The sequence below is a fragment of the Mytilus edulis genome, chromosome 2, assembly GCF_963676685.1.
Source record: "Mytilus edulis chromosome 2, xbMytEdul2.2, whole genome shotgun sequence".
In the NCBI taxonomy this organism is placed as follows: Eukaryota; Metazoa; Mollusca; class Bivalvia; order Mytilida; family Mytilidae; genus Mytilus; species Mytilus edulis.
This window is the reverse complement of record NC_092345.1, coordinates 74585072-74607216: the sequence shown is the minus strand read 5'-3', so window position 1 is coordinate 74607216 and position 22145 is coordinate 74585072. Positions and strand designations below refer to the sequence as shown.

Sequence of the window (22145 nt, the reverse complement as noted above, 5' to 3'; positions counted from 1 at the left end):
AAAACCCTTGCCGTTTTTGGCACAACCTTTTTGATCTTTTTGGTCCTCGATGCTGTTCAACTTTGTACTCGTTTCGGCTTTCAAACTTTTGTATCTGGGCGTCACACGTAGGTCTTGTGTGGACAAACTACACTTCTGGCGTATTAAAATTTTGAACTTGTTGCCTTTTGTTGGCTGTTGTTCGTGTGATTCTTTGTCAATTGTGTTCTCCAATTTATTTATATTGTAGTCCTGTGTTGTCATTTTGATGTTATATTTCACATGGCCATAAAAGTGCGAGGTTTGGCATGCCACAAAACCAGGTTCAACCCACCATTTTTTCCTTTAAAAATGCCCTGTACCAAGTCAGGAATATGGCCATTGTTATATTATAGTTCGTTTCTGTGTGTATTACATTATAACGTTGTGTCGTTTGTTTTCTTTTATTTTTGAGTGTAAATTCACATTGCGATAAGACGTGTCACGGTACTTGTCTATCTCAAATTCATGTATTTGGTTTTGATGTTATATATATATGTTATATTTGTTATTCTCGTGGGATTTTGTCTATGTGTGTTACATTTTAGTGTTATGTCGTTGTTCTCTTATATTTAATGCGTTTCCCTCGGTTTTAGTTTGTTACCCCGATTTTGTTTTTTGTCCATGGATTTATGAGTTTTGAACAGCGGTATACTACTGTTGCCTTTATTTATGATTTAACTTTTGTTTTATAATTGCTTTTTGAAAATTTGTAAATACTAGTTCCTTTTAATCCGTCTCTCATAATTCTTTTAGAATGGCATTAATAATTTTTAAAAAGGTTTACTTTTATAATGTGAAATGTGTATACTGTATTATTGATGGTGAGACGTTCAATAAATTATTATTGTATATTGTATTGTACTAATTTGGTAATATCATTTAGAGTATAAAAGAAACATTGTTGGAGTGTTAAAATGAAGAAAAACTTGAATAAAACACGAGTTGATATTGAAATAGAACTACTATGATCTAACTATAATCTTATAATTCAACTATAATTATCTTATAAATTATGTAGGTTTTATGTTTTGTTGTTGCGTTCCTGTGGTTAGCTGATATCAGTGTTAACAGATCTCTTGGATATCGCTGTGACAGTTTTACAGACCCTCCATCCATATATTATGTTTGTGCTGTTTTCCAGTTGTTGGCTGTTGTAAGTGAATGCGCTACTAATTAGTAATTAAATAATTATTGCAGTAAACTAAAAGAAAACTCTGATTTTTCACCGAGTCATCTAATATACCGATATTTTCAAGAGCGAATCCAGATTTTTTTCAGTAGGTGCCACCCACACGAAACTATTCTTCCAGTTATTTCAAAGAAATACTTGGAAATCGAGGAATATTTTAATATTTTGGACCTACGAAGACGCTATTGTTCTATGTCGATTTCAAAAAACTAATATTAAATTGCCGATTAAAACAGAAAGATGACAAAACGTTATAAGAGAAAACCATATTTGCAGTCTGTAACTATTTATTGATAGATTGGTGCCGAATATCATTAGGGGTATATTACATATGGTGTGGCATCTAGTGTTTTTATTGGATATTACGATCGCGTGTTGCAAGGATTCTTTTACGTATCCCAAGCCTTGTTTCTATTTTTAGGTATATTGACGCTATGTTTCTTTTTTTTATGTATATTATGTATATTGACAGTCAGTATAAATAACCCGTTGCTAAAATTTTATTTATGACGTCATGAAGTCACACATAAAAACCTTGGAGGAAGCGCCGCATTGAGCAGACGGAAAGATATTTGCATGTTTATCAGAAGGAGATATCAAGAATTTATGTTAAATGCAGACGCTGAGAATACAAGAACGCTAACGCAACGAGCAATAAAGTTGTTCAGTATAAAAATTAGCGGACTTTCCCTCGATCAATCAATACGATATATATGGACCTGTAATATTATATTGACACACTTACTTAGTCCTCGGTCAATATACTCTAAACAGGTCCATATGTAACGTAATGACCTCGTCAAAAGTCCATAATTGATAAATATTTGAAAGTATTTGTTTCCATCAAAAACGAAAAGAGTATTAAAAATAAGAAACAGTTTTAAGATTCGAACTATGACATCATATGCAATTAAGTTCTATCAAAATTTCTTCTGAAGAAAAAGTTGTGAAGAAAATATATCATGTGTGGGTGAAAAGGATTTAGGATGTTGACAATAACCAGAACGAATCACAAACCATTTGAATTATGACACCAACGTCGTAATCAATTGTCCGTTTAGATTAGACATTTAAAAACGATAGAACAAAATACGTATACAATTGAGATAATTCTCTTTATTTTCACACCGCACACACAAGGAACCGAAATAAGCAATGTCAAGAACTAAATTTTTATTTTTCCCTTAAAGTAAATACATTAAAATTGGATTGGTTGATTGTTCAAACATCCCTTTTTAGCATCGGGTCTACAGTACTGCTGTATGGGAGAAGTCCTTGTAACTTGCAAAATTTCTATACCCCACTCGACCTTTGGGAACCGTAATTTGAACGATGACTAGAACAGCAGTTGATTAAACTGAATTGAATAAACAGCCTTAGCGAGACAAACATTATTCTCTCCTTGTTATCTATAGGAATTAAATCTAGGAGAATAGAAAAATATTAATAGGATATCAGGAAGGACAATTTGTCGAATCACATAAATTGTAAAATTTAATGTAGAATTTTTCGGAGCATTGCATTTGCGCGCATTACCATTTTAATTGCGTGCAAATGCGCGCATCCTTTTACAGGTTAACTCAAATAAATACAGGTTGATATTTATTCATTTATAATTTATAATAAGAACATTGCATTATGCCCAATCACTTAGTCCTCGAAAAATGTAAAAACATAGCAAATCTAAAGATTAACAGAACTGATTTTAAATGTCGTAACGTTCTGAATATATGAAGCCCACAACTTTAAGAAGACACAAACAAAAAAATACTATTAGTAAATGGATGTACTCAGTGCAGTTTCTAAAACGCCTGGATTCAGCTGACGGTGGTGGTGCCCAAAGACTTGGGAGGAGGGGGATAGGGAATCTGCAATTACTTACGGTGCATCACCATGTGTTCATTCGATGCTGAAAGAATATCTACCGTACACTTATGATATTTTCCTCAAACTTATTTTTGACAGAACGAATTTCCATGTTTGTACGATGAAGCAACTTAACAAACTGATCGCTATTCGGTAAAATTAGGAAACAGAATACTCTGAAATATTCGCAGTAAAGTTACATGTATGTCTTAAGCTATCATTACGGGAGTTCTCATAATTACTTTATATTTTATTAACTTGAATATGAAAAATTTACAAGTGGGTTTAAAATTCATAATAACTATAATAGTCACATATTTTATTATGAATTATTTCCATTTTTACTTGTTTTATCTGTAGTGAATGCGTGCAAATGTACGAAAAGCTGCACATAAACGTAAAAGAAATATTAATCCCGAAATGTGCAGCAAATGTAATATTTTAACTTGTGTGACAATTTTGTGACAGATTTACGTGGCCACTGTTACCCAAGTAAACAGACACAGAGGCGTAGTAACTTCCTGGATGTTGTGGATATTTTGGCTGCTGTCTTTTTTTATAAATATCATACCACTTGTTTGGAATATTACAAATCAGGTAAATATCAGGACTTGTCTTTATAGTAAGTATACAGTATATAATTATCTTTACTAAACGAACACATTGATAGACGTGTGACCTATAATAGTTTACTTTTATAAATTGTTATTTGGATGATTGGCACTCATACCAAATCTTCCTTTATCTATATAAAAGAAAATCATCGACTGCACATTATATTAATCAATAACACCATATAGTGGGATAAACTTTAATGAGACGGTAATCCGACAAAAGCAAAAGACATCTAGAGGTTAATATAAATTACTTAACAAAAGATGCAAAGGCATGTTGTAGTTGAAGGGGCCTCGGTGGACGGGTGGTACATGTATAAGTAGTTCATCCAGAGAGATCTATGTCTCTGGCTTATCTAATTCACTAGCCTGTTTACACTTAGGTTGTGAGTTCGAACTCGGACTTGACAGGTGCGTTTGAATCTAATCTTTATTGACTTAGATTACCAGCTCATGCTGTTATTCGGAAGTTCACTACGGGCAGTATGGCTTCGTCCAACAATGCAGGTTGACACGAAAAAGCCAATAGTGTTGAAATTATTGTTTTGGTGAACACCAAAATAAATCAATCAATCATACTTTAAAAACGCAACGTATCTAAAGAGCTGTACAACATGTCTCCATTTTTTTTATTTGTGCTTCTTTCTGTTTGCCTATTATTTGACATTTTACAACGCTCACTCTGGGACTATTATTATACTAACTGTTAGTATAATAGTCCCAGGTTCACTGTACGAAGAACATTTGCGTCAATCAAGAAAATTTGAACATAGTTTGGAAATCGTCTTCATGGTTTATGCTTCAGTACTCCTGTAACCGTAATTTGTTCTGTTTATACAAAACAAATCAAGTAATACATGAATTTATAAGTTGATCAACTATGAGAGTTATCTGTGATATTATATTTTAATTTCACGATTATTTTCACTATTATTTGTTATAAATATTGGACCATTTTTATGTCCCTTTTGATATTTTATTTTAAGTAACAAATTTGTATGTAATCGATCTTTGCTCAATCTTTACATATATTTCAGCCAAAGTGTATTAACAGTATATTCCATTATGTGTTCTTTGCTGTTATACTTGTCCAACTGGTTCTATACAGTTTTACAGACAACCTATTTAAAGATGAATACGAGCATATCGGAAAGGTAAGCCAAAAACAAAATTGAAAAAAATGGTTTATCACAAAAAGTTAATTAAATTGTTCTATTTTGCTTATTCTTGTATACAATCAGATTATTTGTATTGAAGCAATTACTTTAACCCCACCCAGTTTTTCGACTGCATGCATTTACTGTCATTGTTTTATGATTTTTATACGCCCGTCAAAATTTTGACGGGACGTATTATGGTATACAAATGTCCGGTGTCCGTCCGTCTGTCCGTCCGTCTGTCTGTCCGGCGTACACATGTCGCACCGTAACTTGAGAACGACTAAATTTCATGAAACTTAATACAGTTGTTTTTTATGATGGTCAAATGATTTGTATACATTTTGGTGAAAATAAGATTTAAACTTTTTGAGTTACGGCACTTTGTAACTAAAACAGGGATGTGTTTTTTTAGCTCACCTGGCCCAAAGGGCCAAGTGAGCTTTTCCCATCACTTGGCGTCCGTCGTCCGTCGTCCGTCGTCTGTCGTCGTCCGGCGTCGTTAACTTTTACAAAAATCATCATTGGGGTATCTTGTTTAAAAAATGTGTCCGGTGACCCGGCCAATCGTCCAAGATGGCCGCCATGACTAAAAATAGAACATAGGGGTAAAATGCAGTTTTTGGCTTATAACTCAAAAACAAAAGCATTTAGAGCAAATCTGACAAGGGGTAAACTTGTGTAACAGGTCAAGATCTATCTGCCCTGAAATTTTCAGATAAATCGGATAACCTGTTGTTGGGTTGCTGCCCCTGAATTAGTAATTTTAAGGAAATTTTGCTGTTTTTGGTTATTATCTTGAATATTATTATAGATAAAGATAAACTGTAAACAGCAATAATGTTCAGCAAAGTAATATTTACAAATAAGTCAACATGATCGAAATGATCAGTTGACCCCTTTAGGAGTTATTGCCCTTTATAGTCAATTTTTAACCATTTTTCGTAAATCTTAGTAATCTTTTACAAAAATCTTCTCATCTGAAACTACTTGGCCAAATCAAACTAAACTTGGCCACAACCATCTTTGGGGTATGTAGTTTGAAAAATGTGTCCAGTGACCCAGCCATCCAATCAAGATGGCCGCCATGGCTAAAAATAGAACCTTGGGTAAAATGCAGTTTTTGGCTTATAACTCAAAAACCAAAGCATTTAGAGTAAATCTGACAGAGGTAAATTTGTTTATCAGGTCAAGATCTGATAGATTGGACAACCCGGTTTAGGGTTGCTGCCCCAGAATAAGTAATTTTAATGAAATCTGACAGAGGTAAATTTGTTTATCAGGTCAAGATCAGATGAATTGGACAACCCGGTTTAGGGTTGCTGCCCCAGAATAAGTAATTTTAATGAAATTTTGCTGTTTTTGGTTATTATCTTGAATATTATTATAGATAGAGATAAACTGTAAACAGCAATAATGTTCAGCAAAAAAAGATTTACAAATAAGTCAACATGACCGAAATGGTCAGTTGACCCCTTTAGGAGTTATTGCCCTTAATAGTCAATTTTTAACCATTTTTCGTAAATCTTAGTAATCTTTTACATCTTCTCCTCTGAAACTACTTGACCAAATTACACCAAACTTGGCCAAAATCATCATTGGGGTATCTTGTTTAAAAAATGTGTCCGGTGACCCGGCCAACCATCCAAGATGGCCGCCATGGCTAAAAATAGAACATAGGGGTAAAATGCAGTTTTGGGCTTATAACTCAAAAACCAAAGCATTTAGAGCAAATCTGACAAGGGGTAAAATTGTGTAACAGGTCAAGATCTATCTGCCTTGAAATTTTCAGATAAATCGGATAACCTGTTGTTGGGTTGCTGCCCCTGAATTAGTAATTTTAAGGAAATTTTGCTGTTTTTGGTTATGATCTTGAATATTGTTATAGATAGAGATAACTTGTAAACAGCAATAATGTTCAGCTAAATAAGATCTAGAAATAAGTCAACATGACCAAAATCGTCAGTTGACCCCTTAAGGAGTTGTTGCCCATTTTATTCAATTTTTAACAATTTTCACTAATTTGGTAAATTTTTGTAAATTTTTACAAAATATTTTTCACTGTATCTAAAGGTCCAAGTTTATTATAGATAGAGAAAATTCTAAGTACCAAGAATGTTCAGTAAAGTATGATCTACAAACACATCACTATCAGCAAAACACAATTTTGTCATGAATCCATCTGTGTCCTTTGTTTAATATGCACATAGACCAAGGTGAGCGACACAGGCTCTTTAGAGCCTCTAGTTTCACATGTCGCACCGTATCTCAAAAACGATTCTTGATTATTGCTTAAAACTTTACACACTTCTTAGTTATATTAATCTTAATATCTGCATACTTTTTGGTGATGATTAAAAATTTCATTTTTGAGTTATTGAGTATTTTGTAAAAAAGGGGGAGGGTTTTTTACATGTCGCGCCGTATCTCAAAAACGATTTATGATTATTGCTTAAAAACTTTACACACTTCTTTGTTATATTAATCTAAAGATCTGTATACTTTTTGGTGATGATTCAAAATTTCATTTTTGAGTTATAGAGTATTTTGTAAAAAAGGGGGAGAGTTTTTTACATGTCGCGCCGTATCTCAAAAACGATTTATGATTATTGCTTAAAACTTTACACACTTCTTTGTTATATTAATCTAAAGATCTGTATACTTTTTGGTGATGATTCAAAATTTCATTTTTGAGTTATTGAGTATTTTGTAAAAAAAAAAGGGGGGAGGGGTTTTTACATGTTGTGCCGTATCTCAAAAACGATTTATGATTATTGCTTAAAACTTTACACACTTCTTTGTTTTATTAATCTAAAGATCTGTATACTTTTTGGTGATGACTCAAAATTTCATTTTTGAGTTATTGAGTATTTTGTAAAAAAGGGGAGGTTTTTTTTTACATGTCGCGCCGTATCTCAAAAACAATTTATGATTATTGCTTGAAACTGTACACACTTCTTTGTTATATTAATCTAAAGATCTGTATACTTTTTGGTTTGATTCAAAATTTTATTGTACACACTTCTTTGTTATATTAATCTAAAGATCTGTATACTTTTTGGTTTGATTCAAAATTTTATTTTAGTGATATTTGTAAAAAAAACCCAGGGGGGTGGGGGGTGGTTCACATGTCCCGCCGTGTCTCAAAAGCAATAAATGGTAATTGCTTAAAACTTTCTCAGAGACTATTTATGACTTTTGCATAAAACTTTCACACAAGACGTCGGGCGTATCATGCGCTAATGGCGCAGCTGTTTATTGTCTACTCTTACTCATATTCATGTGTGTCTTGCCATGTATCCCGTACAATCTAGTACACAATATCAAATAAAAAAAAAGACCATATAGCTGTACGTTTTTATAAGTACATAAAGAGTAAGGTTTTTTTCTGAGTTCAGTCAGGATTCAGACCTATGCACTCATGTGTCACTGCACTTATCAAACTTATAGATGATTGGGAAACAACAACTGATAATGGAGACATTACTAGGGTTATATTCATACATTCAAAAAGGCATTCATTAATTGAATTGATACACCGCTCAATCTGTTAAAAATGTTTGAAATTTATAATTTTGATAAATGTAATTATTCTTGAATGGTTCACGTCTTATTAATAGAAGAGATCGCAAAAAGTTCAGATTGCAAACAAGTTATCTGATGTTAGATATTTAAAAAACGGTAGCCCATAGTCTCTACATTAGGACCTAGGATAGAAATCAGAGACATTGAGAATATCTGACAAATCAACCCTGTTGAACAGTTAAACGTCTCTTAATATTTAATAAAAATTAAATGATATTATTCTGTTAATTTTGTCTTTGACTCGTAATTTATCTGTTCTTTCGAGAGAGAAAAAAGCCAGAGAATATTTTAATTTAAAAAATCTAGTGTATTATTTTAGATGGAGTGTCCAGAAACTTACTCTTCTGTTGTGTCAAAGATTTTATTCTGGTGGTATAATCCGTAAGTTACTAGTATTACGCCTTATGTTATAAAGTTAAGAAGATATGGTGTGATTTAAAATGGGACAACACTTCGAAGAGACAAAAATGACACCGCAATTAACAACTATATGTCACCGTACGGCTTTCAAATATGAGCAAAACCCATTTTGCATAGTCAGCTATAAAAGGCACAGAAAAGACAAATGTAAAACAATTTAAATGAGAAAACTTACGGCATTATTTATTTACAAAATAATGAACAAAAACGAATATCATGATAAACATCAACAAATGACAACCACTGAATTACCGGTTCCCGACTTGGGACATGCAACTACAGATTGTGACAGGATAAGCTAGTTTGAAGGCGCCAACCTCTCCTAACCTTGAATAGTGGTGTAACAGTTTACCATAAGCACTATCAAATCAGTTGAAAAGGACTTAACCCGTCGTATTGATACAAAGCAGAATCATAAAATTAAATTGAGAATGGAAATGGGGAATGTGTCAAAGAGACAACAACCCGACCATAGAAAAAACAACAGCAGAAGGTCACCAACAGGTCTTAAATGTAGTGAGAAAGTCCCGCACCCGGCGGAGTCCTGCAGCTGGCCGGCCCTAAACAAATTTATACAGAATCAGCTTATTATTAATTTCATGATAAAGACGTACACTTTAAACAAGTTAAAAAGGCACACTTTGGACAGCCAAATTCGTTATTTAAGGTGCGTATTCGCAAGCAAGCATACATCAGAATACAGATAAAAATCGTTATTATTTCTGAGAACATGTATGATTGCTAGTATCACCTTCTTAATCCATTCAACTAGACAATCTTATAATTGTATTACAGTGTAGTTACAATGTGTTACAAGAAAATAATAACAAAAGAAGATTTGTGGGACAATTTACCATGCCTTAAGGCAGAACCAGTTGTTGCTGAAATACAGGCATCATGGAGAGGGGAAGAAAATCGTTCAACACTGGATAGGTAATATGAATTCCAACCGCCTCCTACTTTGAATAAAATCGCCTACACAACTTGAAACCAAAGCAAACATTTTACCTTCAAAAGAAAGTTGCGAACGGAACCGTTTACTTTCAACAATAAGGAAGGAACCTTGCAACGCGTTTGATTGAAAATTTAAACTTTTATGGGTTAGCATCATATTGAACTATTTATTATGTTTTTTTTAAATCATATTTTAACATGGTTAATTCTAGCTACTAATATTAAATACATAGACCGATAATAATATAGAAATTCAATTGTTATGACAAATGATTGCTAAATATCAAAAGAGCTTTACGGGTTTAATCCACCATTTTCTACATTTAAAAATACCTGTACCAAGTCAGGAATATGACAGTTCTTATCCATTCCATTCGTTTTTGATGTGTTTTGTCATTTGATTTTGTCATGTGATTATGGACTTTCCGATTAGATTTTCCTCTGAGTTCAGTATTTTAGTGATTTTACTTTTTTCAACAACATTCAAGATTCTTCATTTCTTATAAAAACAAGTAAATTGTACGACAAAAAGCCATGAACCTTAGAAAAAATATACATTCTCTACCATTACTGTAATTTCAGCCGTCAATTTGCTGATAAGCCTACGCAGAATGGACATTTTAAAACAGGCTATTATGAAATCGGAAAAGACTCGGTTAATCTGCAGAAGTATGACCATTGTCAAATGATCAATGGACATTTAAACAGTAGTGAAACTGTAAATAATAGCAATCCATCATTAAATGGCACCAACTGTAAACAAGAACCTTCGTTTCTGAAATGTGTGGTGAAACTGTATGGATACGAATGGCTGCGTGCTTGTTTTATTCAAATACTGTCCGACACTGCAATGCTACTACAGCCACTTATTCTGGCGTAAGTAATCAGTACATACATTTGTTAAATTCGTTTACTTATTTCACATGCTAGTCACGTTTGAGTGGTATGTGATTTTTTTTTATAAAACGGTTCTTATCCATGTATTGTACTGAATATAGAGATATATAGTTATGTAAATAAAGGCAACAGTAGTATATACCGCTGTTCGAAACTGATAAATCGATTGACAAAAAAACGATTTCGGGTTACAAACTTAAATTTAAGGAAACGCATCAAATATAAGAGGAGAACAACGACACAACAGAAACACAACATTAAAATGTAACACACACAGAAACGAACTATAATATAACAATGACCATGTTATAAATGTTATAAAACTTTTAATTGTATTTACTTAAATTTCGTTTACTCATTTTTGAATTTAAATTAAGGCATATTAATTATTATTTTATTCCTGAAATGTCTAAAAACGTCGGACACGACGAAAAGCTCACTAGAGCTCATGTTACATGTGTTTGTCAATAAGCCGAATTCAAATAAAGTGTCTACTAACGCAGTTCATTAACTCCCTCCCTTTATTTTTTTTTAACTAAAATCACTCGACAGCAGACTTTACTATTTGAACTTAAATCGATATGATAAAAACAAACTTGTGAGTAATAAATCAAATTAGAACTTAAAAATTGCTACATGAATATACAGTTACAAACCTTAAAATAGTCGTACATCATTATAGGAATATAAAAGGGGGGTTCTGCTGGAATTTGAGCTATCTTTTAATGACTACTCGTATTCTTAAATCGATATCTTGGGATGTGTCAAGCCCTTTTCAGATGTTTTTACAGTTTAGTTGTTCTTATGTTATGTTATGCTGTTACACTCCTGTGTCAGATGTGGGGAGGGTTAACCTCTTGCAAACATGTATACCCCCGGCATACTCTGTATATTCCAATCCCTCTGTCAGGAGCCTACAATGCAGAAGTTGCAGTTGGTTGCTGTCCATCGTTTTATCATATGATAGGCCTTAATTATGGACTCTACTGCGTATGTAATTTTCTCATTTAGCTTCTGAAGGATAGTTTTTTTTTAAAGAGCCAATATTTTAAAATAATATTGTTATGCTTGCTCTCTTTTAACGTCATAATTTTTGTTAAACACATTGTCCATATGATATATTCATTATATAAAGAGTTCTTTGTTTTATATGTAGATTAATAGTGGAGGAAGTCCAAATCACAGATAAATACACCTGGTATAGTGTCGTACTTGCGATACTTTTGTTTCTTCTTTGCCAGCTACAATTGGTGTTTTATTTGCACGCAGAACAGCTTACTCTTAGACTTGCATTGAAAATCAAAACTGCTTTATTGGGAATGATTTATAAAAAGGTATACAATATAACTGCAACAAAAATGAACCTAAAAAATAGGAATAGATAAACATTGTTGTTTAAATATAAAGAATAGAGAATGCATTACTTGGTTTAGTATATATGCATGCATTAGTTCAATTATTTGATAAATTAAAAAAAGACTCGTTTCAAATGACTTTTTGAATTGAAAAAAAAACACCTAAAAAAAACCGGTTACATCAAATGCACCAATTTGAACTATACTTATTCGAATCAAAAGTCTGAGCCCTCTTAACATTTATAATTTGATGTTTTGTTTGATGTAATTCAAAAGAGATTGCTAACAGTATTATGGCTTATAGAGGTTATTTTATAATTTAAAAAAAACCACGAGTCATATATACTAAATAAATATAATCTCTGTAACGTAATAGAAGAAGTATGATTGATTAACACACACAAACACGTTCACAAGCATATGCAAAAAAATGAGAACCTTCCTCTAAAACAATGTCATCTATTTCCATATCAAATCGTTAGCAGAAATTATTTCTTGTTTGCAAATATAGTTACAGTTTAAAGGAAAATAAATATAATTAGTTACATTCATGTCTAACCTAAATTTTAAAACTTTTTGTGACGATGGAACACAACCTGTAGTTTCTATTAATTAAATAATTAATTTCCAACTATTTCAGACTTTTCGAATAAAAAGCAGTGAGAAAAAAACGTATACAGCTGGTGAAATTATGACTTTGGTTTCAGTGGACTGTCAACGGATTCAAGATGCTTTCCAATTTACTCAACAACTGTCCTCGTTTTGTATTGTGATTGTAGTTGGTCTTTATGAATTGTGGAAGCCAATGGGAATATCATTTCTTGGATGTCTTGTGGTTATACTTCTCATTTTCTTCTTGAATTCAATATTTGGAAAACTACTGCAAGATTATTTTGAAGACATATTCATGTATAAAGGTAGCAGAATAAAAATATTCAACGAAGTCATAAATGGAATCAAGGTAACTAAATTGTGTAAAGCATGTGATCCATTACCGGTCAATAACATATTTATGAGGTGTAATGTGAAGCTCTGAATTATTGGGTAATAGTAAAATCTATGAAAACTTTCAAAATCTACAATCTCAATTTTGTTTAAATTTTATATTTATATTTGAATTAAAATTTCTAAATTTCACAAATGGAAAAATGACATTATTTATTTTCTAGTTGAAGGTCAAATAAAAGTTTAAGTAAAGTTCCAGTTCGAATAGAAGTTTGAAAAATGTAAAAGTTACAAACAAATTGATCTCCAATTGGATTCAAAGTTCTTTTAAAAATCATGATACAAATAGTTGAAGTCCAAGTTTCAATTTGAGTTTTTACTTTGTTTAGCAGAAGAGTGTTATCACCCAAGTACAAGCATGATTTTGAGTGAATATATTCATATTAGAAAAATAATTTGAGAATTTGATTACCGTATTGACGCAAAGCCATGTTTATAAGTGGTTTGCCATAACACGTTACGCTGAACTTTACATACATAATGTATTTGATTATTAACATAGATAAAGAGTTGATACAATAAAAGCCATAGAATATCTTGATATGGAACTGTGACATTTTATGTTTTGGAGATAATAGTTCAAGAATGAAAATATCTAACTGCAATCACATGTTTTTCAGCTGATTAAAATGTATACATGGGAGCCATTTTTCCTAACAAAAATTAAAGATATTCGACGTAAAGAAATTGATGTACTTAAGAAGATATCGAAAGTTACAATCACGAACTTACTATGTGTAGATCATAGTCCATTTTTTGTAAGTATCATTTATATTTTTGAAATGGTAATTCCTCCGTAACAAGTGAAATCAAATATGTTTGCATAGTGTAAATTCTATTGATTGATATAGTATCATAGGAGAAGACCATATTCTCGGTTTTTTTATAAAACTACTGGGTTGATAAAATTTATGTTTTAAGGAGATTTAAAAAAACGTCGAAGACGTCAACACCATGAATAGACAAACAGATGTCCACAAAACACCACACAAAATATAGAGCGCAGGACATTTTAGCGAAAATTTTTGAACTACTAGTGGACATTTGAGCACCAACATTAGAACCCATTATAGCGCCGGCTTAATCCGTTCACCTTTATTTTTCTAAAGCCTATTTTAGCGAAAACTTACCTGGTTGAATAATACTCACTAAGCTTTGGGCAGAAGTTCAGTGTAATTCAAAGGGCACAAATAATGGCCCAGAGTCGTTCAATGACCATTATGAAGAGCAATGTTATAGTTGTCACCAAACTATTTACGTTTTTCTTGATACTATTATCAAATTGCTAACAACATATACAAAAATACGAAGTATAGACGAATGTGCATCAATATCTAGACAAAATAAAGAGAAAGAACAGTTTCTAATGCAATTCAACAGTATTGTACAGGGGGTATATCCAGAGCCCATTACGTACGTTCTCTAGGACATAAATTCCAGGCTAGAACGAACTTTTAACATTTGATTAAATCTTTTAGATATTTAGTGCTGTATTTTAATGGACATCATATGTTTTATATTGTGCTGTCTTGAGTCTTTTAAAGTTTTTTTTTATTTATTATATATTATAATGGGTTATAATTATTTCGCTAAAATGGGCTTTGACAATTTCAATTTTCGCTAAAATGGGTTAATAATCAGGCGCTAAAATGGGTTCTACTTTGGCGCTAAAACGTCCGATTTTTTTCGCTCATATGTCCTATCAATGCGCTTAAATGTCCTCCGCCGAAAATATAACAATACTATATGATATATTTATAAAAAAATATCTTTTACATTAACTTTTAAATTAAGTACAAAATACAATCACATACGATCATAAAAATAAATGAAACTCTAAAATGGAATACTATTAATAATAACTATACTTTATAATACTTTTATAGACTTTGAACAAATTAAGATACATTCATCTTTAATATTTTGTTTCAGAACGTTTTTCAATTGTAACACTTACGATGATCGTTTGAAGATCTTTGAAGCATTCGACTATTGACTTTATTTCTTTTTCCTTCGGCATGTGCTATTTTATATGCACGAGTCTTTATTGTAATATGTGTAGAATGTTAATAACAATACTTTAATACTGAATATGTTAATTGGTTGAGTAGCATCATTTATTTTCATTTTTTTTATTTACCCATTTCTCATATGCGTATTACACTGCATCCATAATGAATAAACATTTCTTATTTCAGATGAATTTGTTTATGGTGCTTATATTTACCTTTGTGTCACATCAACCATATACAGCAAAAAATGCCTTTCTTGCATTGTCCATAATCAATATCTTGAAATTTCCTTTGAACGTGATACCGTTTACTCTTGGTGGAATCGCTCAGGTAATTGTTACCGTTTATCCTTTGTGGAATTTGTAAGGTAATTGTTACCGTTTATCCTTTGTAGAATTTGTAAGGTATTTTTACCGTTTATCCTTTGTGGAATTGCTCAGGTAAATGTTACCGTTTATCCTTGGTGGAATCGCTCAGGTAATTGTTACCGTTTACCCTTGGTGGAATTGCACAGGTAATTGTTACCGTTTATCCTTTGTGAAATTGCTCATGTAATTGTTACCGTTTATCCTTTGCGGAATAGTCCAGGTAATTGTTACCGTTTATACTTTGTGGAATTGATCAGGTAATCGTTACCGCTTATCCATGGTGAAATTGCTCAGGTAATTGTTACAGTTTAACCTTGGGGCAATTGCTCATGTAATTGTTACCGATTATCCTTGGTGGAATTGCTCATGTAAGTGTTACCGCTTATCTTTGGTCGAATCGCACTGGTAATTTTACCGATTATCCTTGGTTGAAATGTTCAGGTAATTTTTACCGTTTATCCTTTGTGGAATTGCTCAGGTAATATTTACCGCTAATCCGTGGTTTAGTTTAAACATATTTTATTGTTCAAAATTACAAATGGATCAGACACAAGTTTTACAACTTAGTAACGTCTTATCCAAAAAATCCGTGGTGAAATAATTGATCAGGTAAGTGCTTCCGCTTATCCTTGGTGGAATCGATCAAGTTGTTGTTATCGATTATCCTTGGTGGAAATGCTCAGGTTTTTTATTTCATCGCTTGCATAGTAAAGTTGGCATATCTGAATAACTATTTGTAATCGTAAGTCAACAACTTAAACACACCATAATCCAACGAAGCCAGCAAGAAATTAAGTTCTTTACATTATGTTGCATTTAAGAAGGATTACTGCCCGTTGTCATTCTCTACTCCTTATAACCATGTAAAGCAGAAACAAATCTATCATGATAAAAAAGCCTGTAAACTAATATACCGGTAATACTTAAACAGAAAAAAAGATGTGTATATATATATATATATATATATAAGTACGTCTGAGTCAGTGACAACCCTACAACAGATGTATCCATCGGATCGCCATCAATGATGGTGATACATGGCTGTGTACATAATGTATATACAACTCGTCTAAACATCAACCCAACAATGTTAGATCTGTAAATTTGCTTTCACAAATTTTTGGTTCTTCCCTCGCCGGGATTCGAACCCATGCTACTGTGATATCGTGACACCAAATCGCCTGCACTGCAGCCGTCCCGCTAGACCACACGACCACCTGGGCTCTCAAAAATAAGAGCTTTCGCTGGCCATGTGTTACCTTTCCACGTCAGTTTTAATCTAGCGGCGTACTGCAGTACATGATATATAAGGCATGAAGATGTTATTGTTACAGATCAGCTAAATTATCTATAGTAAAGGATCCTTCAAATGAATGTAAGATACAGCCACAGAAAATAATTATATTTATAAGTACGTCTGAGTCAGTGACAACTCTACAACAGATGTATCCATCGGATCGCCATCAATGATGGTGATACATGGCTGTGTACATAATGTATATACAACTCGTCTAAACATCAACCCAACAATGTTAGATCTGTAAATTTGCTTTCGCAAATTTTTGGTTCTTCCCTCGCCGGGATTCGAACCCATGCTACTGTGATATCGTGACACCAAATCGCCTGCACTGCAGCCGTCCCGCTAGACCACACGACCACCTGGGCTCTCAAAAAAAAGAGCTTTCGCTGGCCGTGTGTTACCTTTTCTCGTCAGTTTTAATCTAGCGTTGTACTACAGTACATGATATATAAGGCATGAAGATGTTATTGTTATAGATCAGCTAAATTATCTATAGTAAAGGATCCTACAAATTAATGTAATATACAGTCACAGAAAACAATTATACTTATAAGTACGTCTGAGTCAGTGACAACTCTACAACAGATGTATCCATCGGATCGCTATAAATGATGGTGATACATGGCTGTGTACATAATGTGTATACAACTCGTCTAAACATCAACCCAACAATGTTAGATCTGTAAATTTGCTTTCTCCAATTTATTTATATTGTAGTCCTGTGTTGTCATTTTGATGTTATATTTCATATGGCCATAAAAGTGCGAGGTTTGGCATGCCACAAAACCAGGTTCAACCCACCATTTTTTCCTTTAAAAATGCCCTGTACCAAGTCAGGAATATGGTCATTGTTATATTATAGTTCGTTTCTGTGTGCATTACATTATAACGTTGTGTCGTTTGTTTTCTCTTATTTTTGAGTGTAAATTCACATTGCGATAAGACGTGTCACGGTACTTGTCTATCCCATATTCATGTATTTGGTTTTGATGTTATATATATATGTTATATTTGTTATTCTCGTGGGATTTTGTCTATGTGTGTTACATTTTAGTGTTATGTCGTTGTTCTCCTCTTATATTTAATGCGTTTCCCTCGGTTTTAGTTTGTTATCCCGATTTTGTTTTTTGTCCATGGATTTATGAGTTTTGAACAGCGGTATACTACTGTTGCCTTTATTTGGTTCTTCCCTCGCCGGGATTCGAACCCATGCTACTGTGATATCGTGACACCAAATCGCCTGCACTGCAGCCGTCCCGCTAGACCACACGACCACCTGGGCTCTCAAAAAAGAGCTTTCGCTCTATATATATATATACCAACTCGAGAGCCCTTAGTTTTATCTTCATGTTCGCCTTTGGGCCCATTCCAATTTTCCATTATACACATCTCAACTTACAACAACTGTGATATATTTCTTCATTGTATAGCATGAGGAACCAACATACAGTGCTCGAGATTACTAGTGTGTGCGTCCTATCCTTTTTAATATCAGCTTATGCATATGTTGATAATGTGTATGTGTATTTTAGGCATCAGTGTCAATAAGAAGAATAGGAAAATTTCTCCAATCACCTGAAATAGATGACTATAAATGCCATGAAGACTTTCCTCCGAATTCAGGCAAGTGGCAGGTTATGAACATAATTTCGGTAGTTCGGTTTTCAATGAGTTCCGAAGCGTTGCCGTCAAAGTATGACATATTCGACTGATTCATTAGTATCCCCAGTAACATTCTCTTTAGTATATTAGTATTCAGTAAATTGACCCTTCCGATTTTAAATTAAATGTACACACAGTCACAACATTCATTTTTAGATTAGAAGTACAAAATAATCGCGCAATAATAAAGCAACAAAGTAAATTATTATTTGAATACACAAATAATTTCTGTAGAAGTGTTGCAGTTCCATGTCTAAATTTTCAATATTTTTTCCAGGCTAATAATTTTACGCTTTTTGTAAGAGCGGTCGATAATATATAATAACCAGGACTGTTTTTCTCCCACTGTATTAAGTATCCGTTTTTGTTCCAGACTTTGCTGTGACTATCAGTAACGGAAAGTTTACATGGGACAGAAGTTGTAATCAAGTAGCACTTTCAGGGTAGGTGAGAAAAAAACCCAGTTATCACTTTTAATAGTTGTAACACGATACCTTCATGAAAAGTTTTATACAATAATCATTACCAAATCCTTTTATGTAAAGCTTTATAGATTAAAGCGTCAGTAGAATACCGATGTTCAGACTCCGTAAATTGATTAGGAAGATGCAAATCACGTTAAAAATAAATCACACGAGAGAATCCCATCAATTCTAGAAGGATCGAGACTGAGTACATCGACAGTGCAATCTTTTCCTACGCACGTGTTCCTGCTATGAATACATGAGAGTTCACGGTCAACAAGTCAAGAGCGTGAATAGAACTAGCTCGATAAAAGTACAGATCAACCAATTTTACTGGTGTCAAAATAAATAAGACCGAACATTTATCGCTAGTGAGTTGAGACATATCGTATTGATCAACCAAATCGTGATAATGACTATAAAAAAAATAACTAAAACACCTAATCCGAGAAAAAATTCAAAACGGTAAAAATGAAATGGCAAAATGAAGAGCTCAAACACATCAAATGAATAGATAGGCATTTTCTTATGTACAAAATATTGGACTAATTCTGATTTAATAGCTAACTGAACCTCTCTCTTGTACGACAGTCGCATATAATTCCATTATATTGACACAATGGTTTATTTTTCGAGGTATCATTCCATTGATAATTCTGTTCAATTACTAGAACTTTAATAAGACTTGATATTGTGGTCGGTCTTAATTATGAACCTCATTCATTTTGAAGATTATTTGATGAAAAAAAACCGTGCCAGATTTTAGGTTGTTATATTGCTATTTGAAACAAATTGACATTATCAAAGGCCTCTCAAAATATTTGTCAATACAAAATTACTTCATCTTATTGAAATATTATTATTTTCTGTCGCTATTGGTGTACAGATCCTTAAATTTTTATGTGTAAATAAATATATATATATTATTTGTCATGTTATTGCTTTGTACGATATAAAATTAATACTGTGTATAAAATATTTCTGAAAATAATAAAATGTATCTTTATATAGCTTGAATACAAAAATCCGACATGGAAAACTTGTAGCAGTTGTAGGTCTTGTTGGGTCCGGGAAATCCTCGTTGTTATCCAGCATTCTTGGTGAGATGGAGAAATTAGAAGGCGAAGTGCATGTACAGGTAATTACCGTAATACCTTTATAACTTTGCCGGTTGACTGATATACCCAAAGGATATCACCAACTCAGTAAAACAATGTTAACTTGTCTTTAAAATATAGGATTTCAATATCTGTTATCAATGTGAAAGCATTTGTATGATTTTGTTTTCTTTTAAGCTGCTATGGCTGATATTTTTTCCCCTTAGAATTAGCAACGATCTAAACAAAACAAATAATATATGATTTTTGTTATATTAAAAATGTAAGTCGCAATCAATTGCTACTTTTCTTAGGTTCGTTTCTTTCTTTCTCGGGTCTTTTATATATCTTACTTTTATATTACTTTGCAGGGTTCAGTATCTTATGTATCACAAGAACCATGGATACAAAACCTTACAATTAGAGATAATATCTTATATGGACATGAATATGTTGATCGTAAATACAGAAAAGTTATCAAAAACTGCTGCTTGAGAACAGATTTTACAATTCTACCTGGTGGAGATGAAACTGAATTAGGGGAAAGGGTGAGCTTAATGCAAGATATTTTGATTGACAAATGAAATTTGATACATGTTGTTTTATCGTTTTTTTACAGCATTGGGTCGATAACACTGCGGATGAACTAGTAGTCCCCGTCATCTTAGTAGTGAGTACTTCGGTACTAACAGGATTATCAACAAACCTTTTTTAAAATGTTTATAAATATATAACTTTTTAAGATATTGAGGTTTGAACTCCCTCAAATAAAGTTGACCACCTTAGATGTTTTAGGTTATTATTTTATGCCTGTTTTGGTTCTTGTACGTCCTTAGCTTGCAATTATTTGGCTTTGAAAGTCCTTAAACATAAGACAAAAAAGCTCTTCGGACGCATGATATTTATAAGAGTGTTGTTTTCTTCGTTTTAGCACATATTCTACAAACTACTTTTTCATTTCTATTCACTCTTCAAAATAACAGTCAGTACAATGTATAGGCTGAATTAAGCAGAAAACTCTATATTTTCTGCGGTATTCATTACAATTTGATAACTATTTTGTGCACAACAAAATGTGTTTTAGATATAGGTAATAGTAGTATACTGCAGTTCAAAAGTCAGAAATCGAATTAGAGAAAACAAATCCGGGTTGCAAACTAAAACCTAGGGAAATACATCATCTATAAGAAGAAAGCAACGGGTTAGGCCAGCAGCGAAAACTATATGAAAGAAATTTAAAAAAAAGTAGAAAAAATAATTGCATTGTGCAAGTTAGACCATCTGGATTTTGTTTGTTGTATGTGTTTGTTTGTTTGTCTGTTTGTGTTTCGGATAAGTATGGTTTTGGTGTATGTTTTGGTACGGTATTTGTAGGATTTCAAATATTCTCTTTCAAGTTTTATGATAAACGAATTAAGAATGTAAAAAGTATCGATATATTTTTTAGAAAATATCAAAATTAAGGAATGAAAGACTATGAAACACTGATATAAAGATAATTTATGTTTTGTTAGGGAATAAATGTTAGTGGAGGCCAAAAACAACGTATAAACCTGGCTAGAGCAGTTTATTCTGATTCTGACATATACCTGATGGACGATCCTCTTAGTGCTGTTGATTCCCATGTTGGTAAAGATTTATTCGACAAAGTTATTGGTCCAAATGGAATGCTAAAAAATAAGGTAATTATATTTGAAATAATATCTAATTGAAATAAGCAGATGTGGTTTGATTGTAAATAAGAAAACTTTCCACACTGGTACAAAAACTAGAGTCTGAACAACCAAAGGTCGCACGCATGTCAAGTAGGATTTAAATTTAACATTCAACAGTCAAATTGATTTCTTTAGCATTCATTTTCAACATTTAACATTCGATTTTAACATTCAACATTCAAATTTCGTTTTTTTGTTAATTGTTTTTCTTCCTATATCCGTTTTCAAGATTCAACACACCGTTTGTTATCAAAATTCAGTTTTTGATATCCAACGTTGATTTTTTTATTTGTAAAACATCAAAATAATGACAAAAGAAAGAAAAACGCTTTCAACGAATACACGATAGAGTCTGAAGGATACAGACTTAAAACAAATGCAATCAGAACAATGAATACTGTATTTTGAAGCAAGCTATCGTGTCAAAACAATTGGGAACCTTTCCTATCTCTATTTTTCATGTT

The 22145-nt window shown here is 32.5% G+C and overlaps 1 protein-coding gene across 1 annotated transcript in view; it reads left to right on the top strand.

Annotated features, from left to right (window-relative positions):
* The window catches only part of LOC139512968 (ATP-binding cassette sub-family C member 3-like), a 51818-nt gene that overhangs the window by 13527 nt on the left and 16146 nt on the right, over positions 1–22145 (top strand). Inside the window, exons 4-18 of the mRNA XM_071300973.1 lie at positions 1040–1174; positions 3545–3673; positions 4728–4844; positions 8752–8813; positions 9648–9785; positions 10389–10682; positions 11860–12037; positions 12699–13019; positions 13684–13821; positions 15262–15405; positions 18276–18366; positions 18779–18848; positions 19881–20007; positions 20338–20514; positions 21481–21648. Coding sequence (XP_071157074.1) covers positions 1040–1174; positions 3545–3673; positions 4728–4844; positions 8752–8813; positions 9648–9785; positions 10389–10682; positions 11860–12037; positions 12699–13019; positions 13684–13821; positions 15262–15405; positions 18276–18366; positions 18779–18848; positions 19881–20007; positions 20338–20514; positions 21481–21648 — 2289 coding nt within the window. The remainder of the gene's footprint in view (positions 1–1039; positions 1175–3544; positions 3674–4727; positions 4845–8751; positions 8814–9647; positions 9786–10388; positions 10683–11859; positions 12038–12698; positions 13020–13683; positions 13822–15261; positions 15406–18275; positions 18367–18778; positions 18849–19880; positions 20008–20337; positions 20515–21480; positions 21649–22145) is intronic.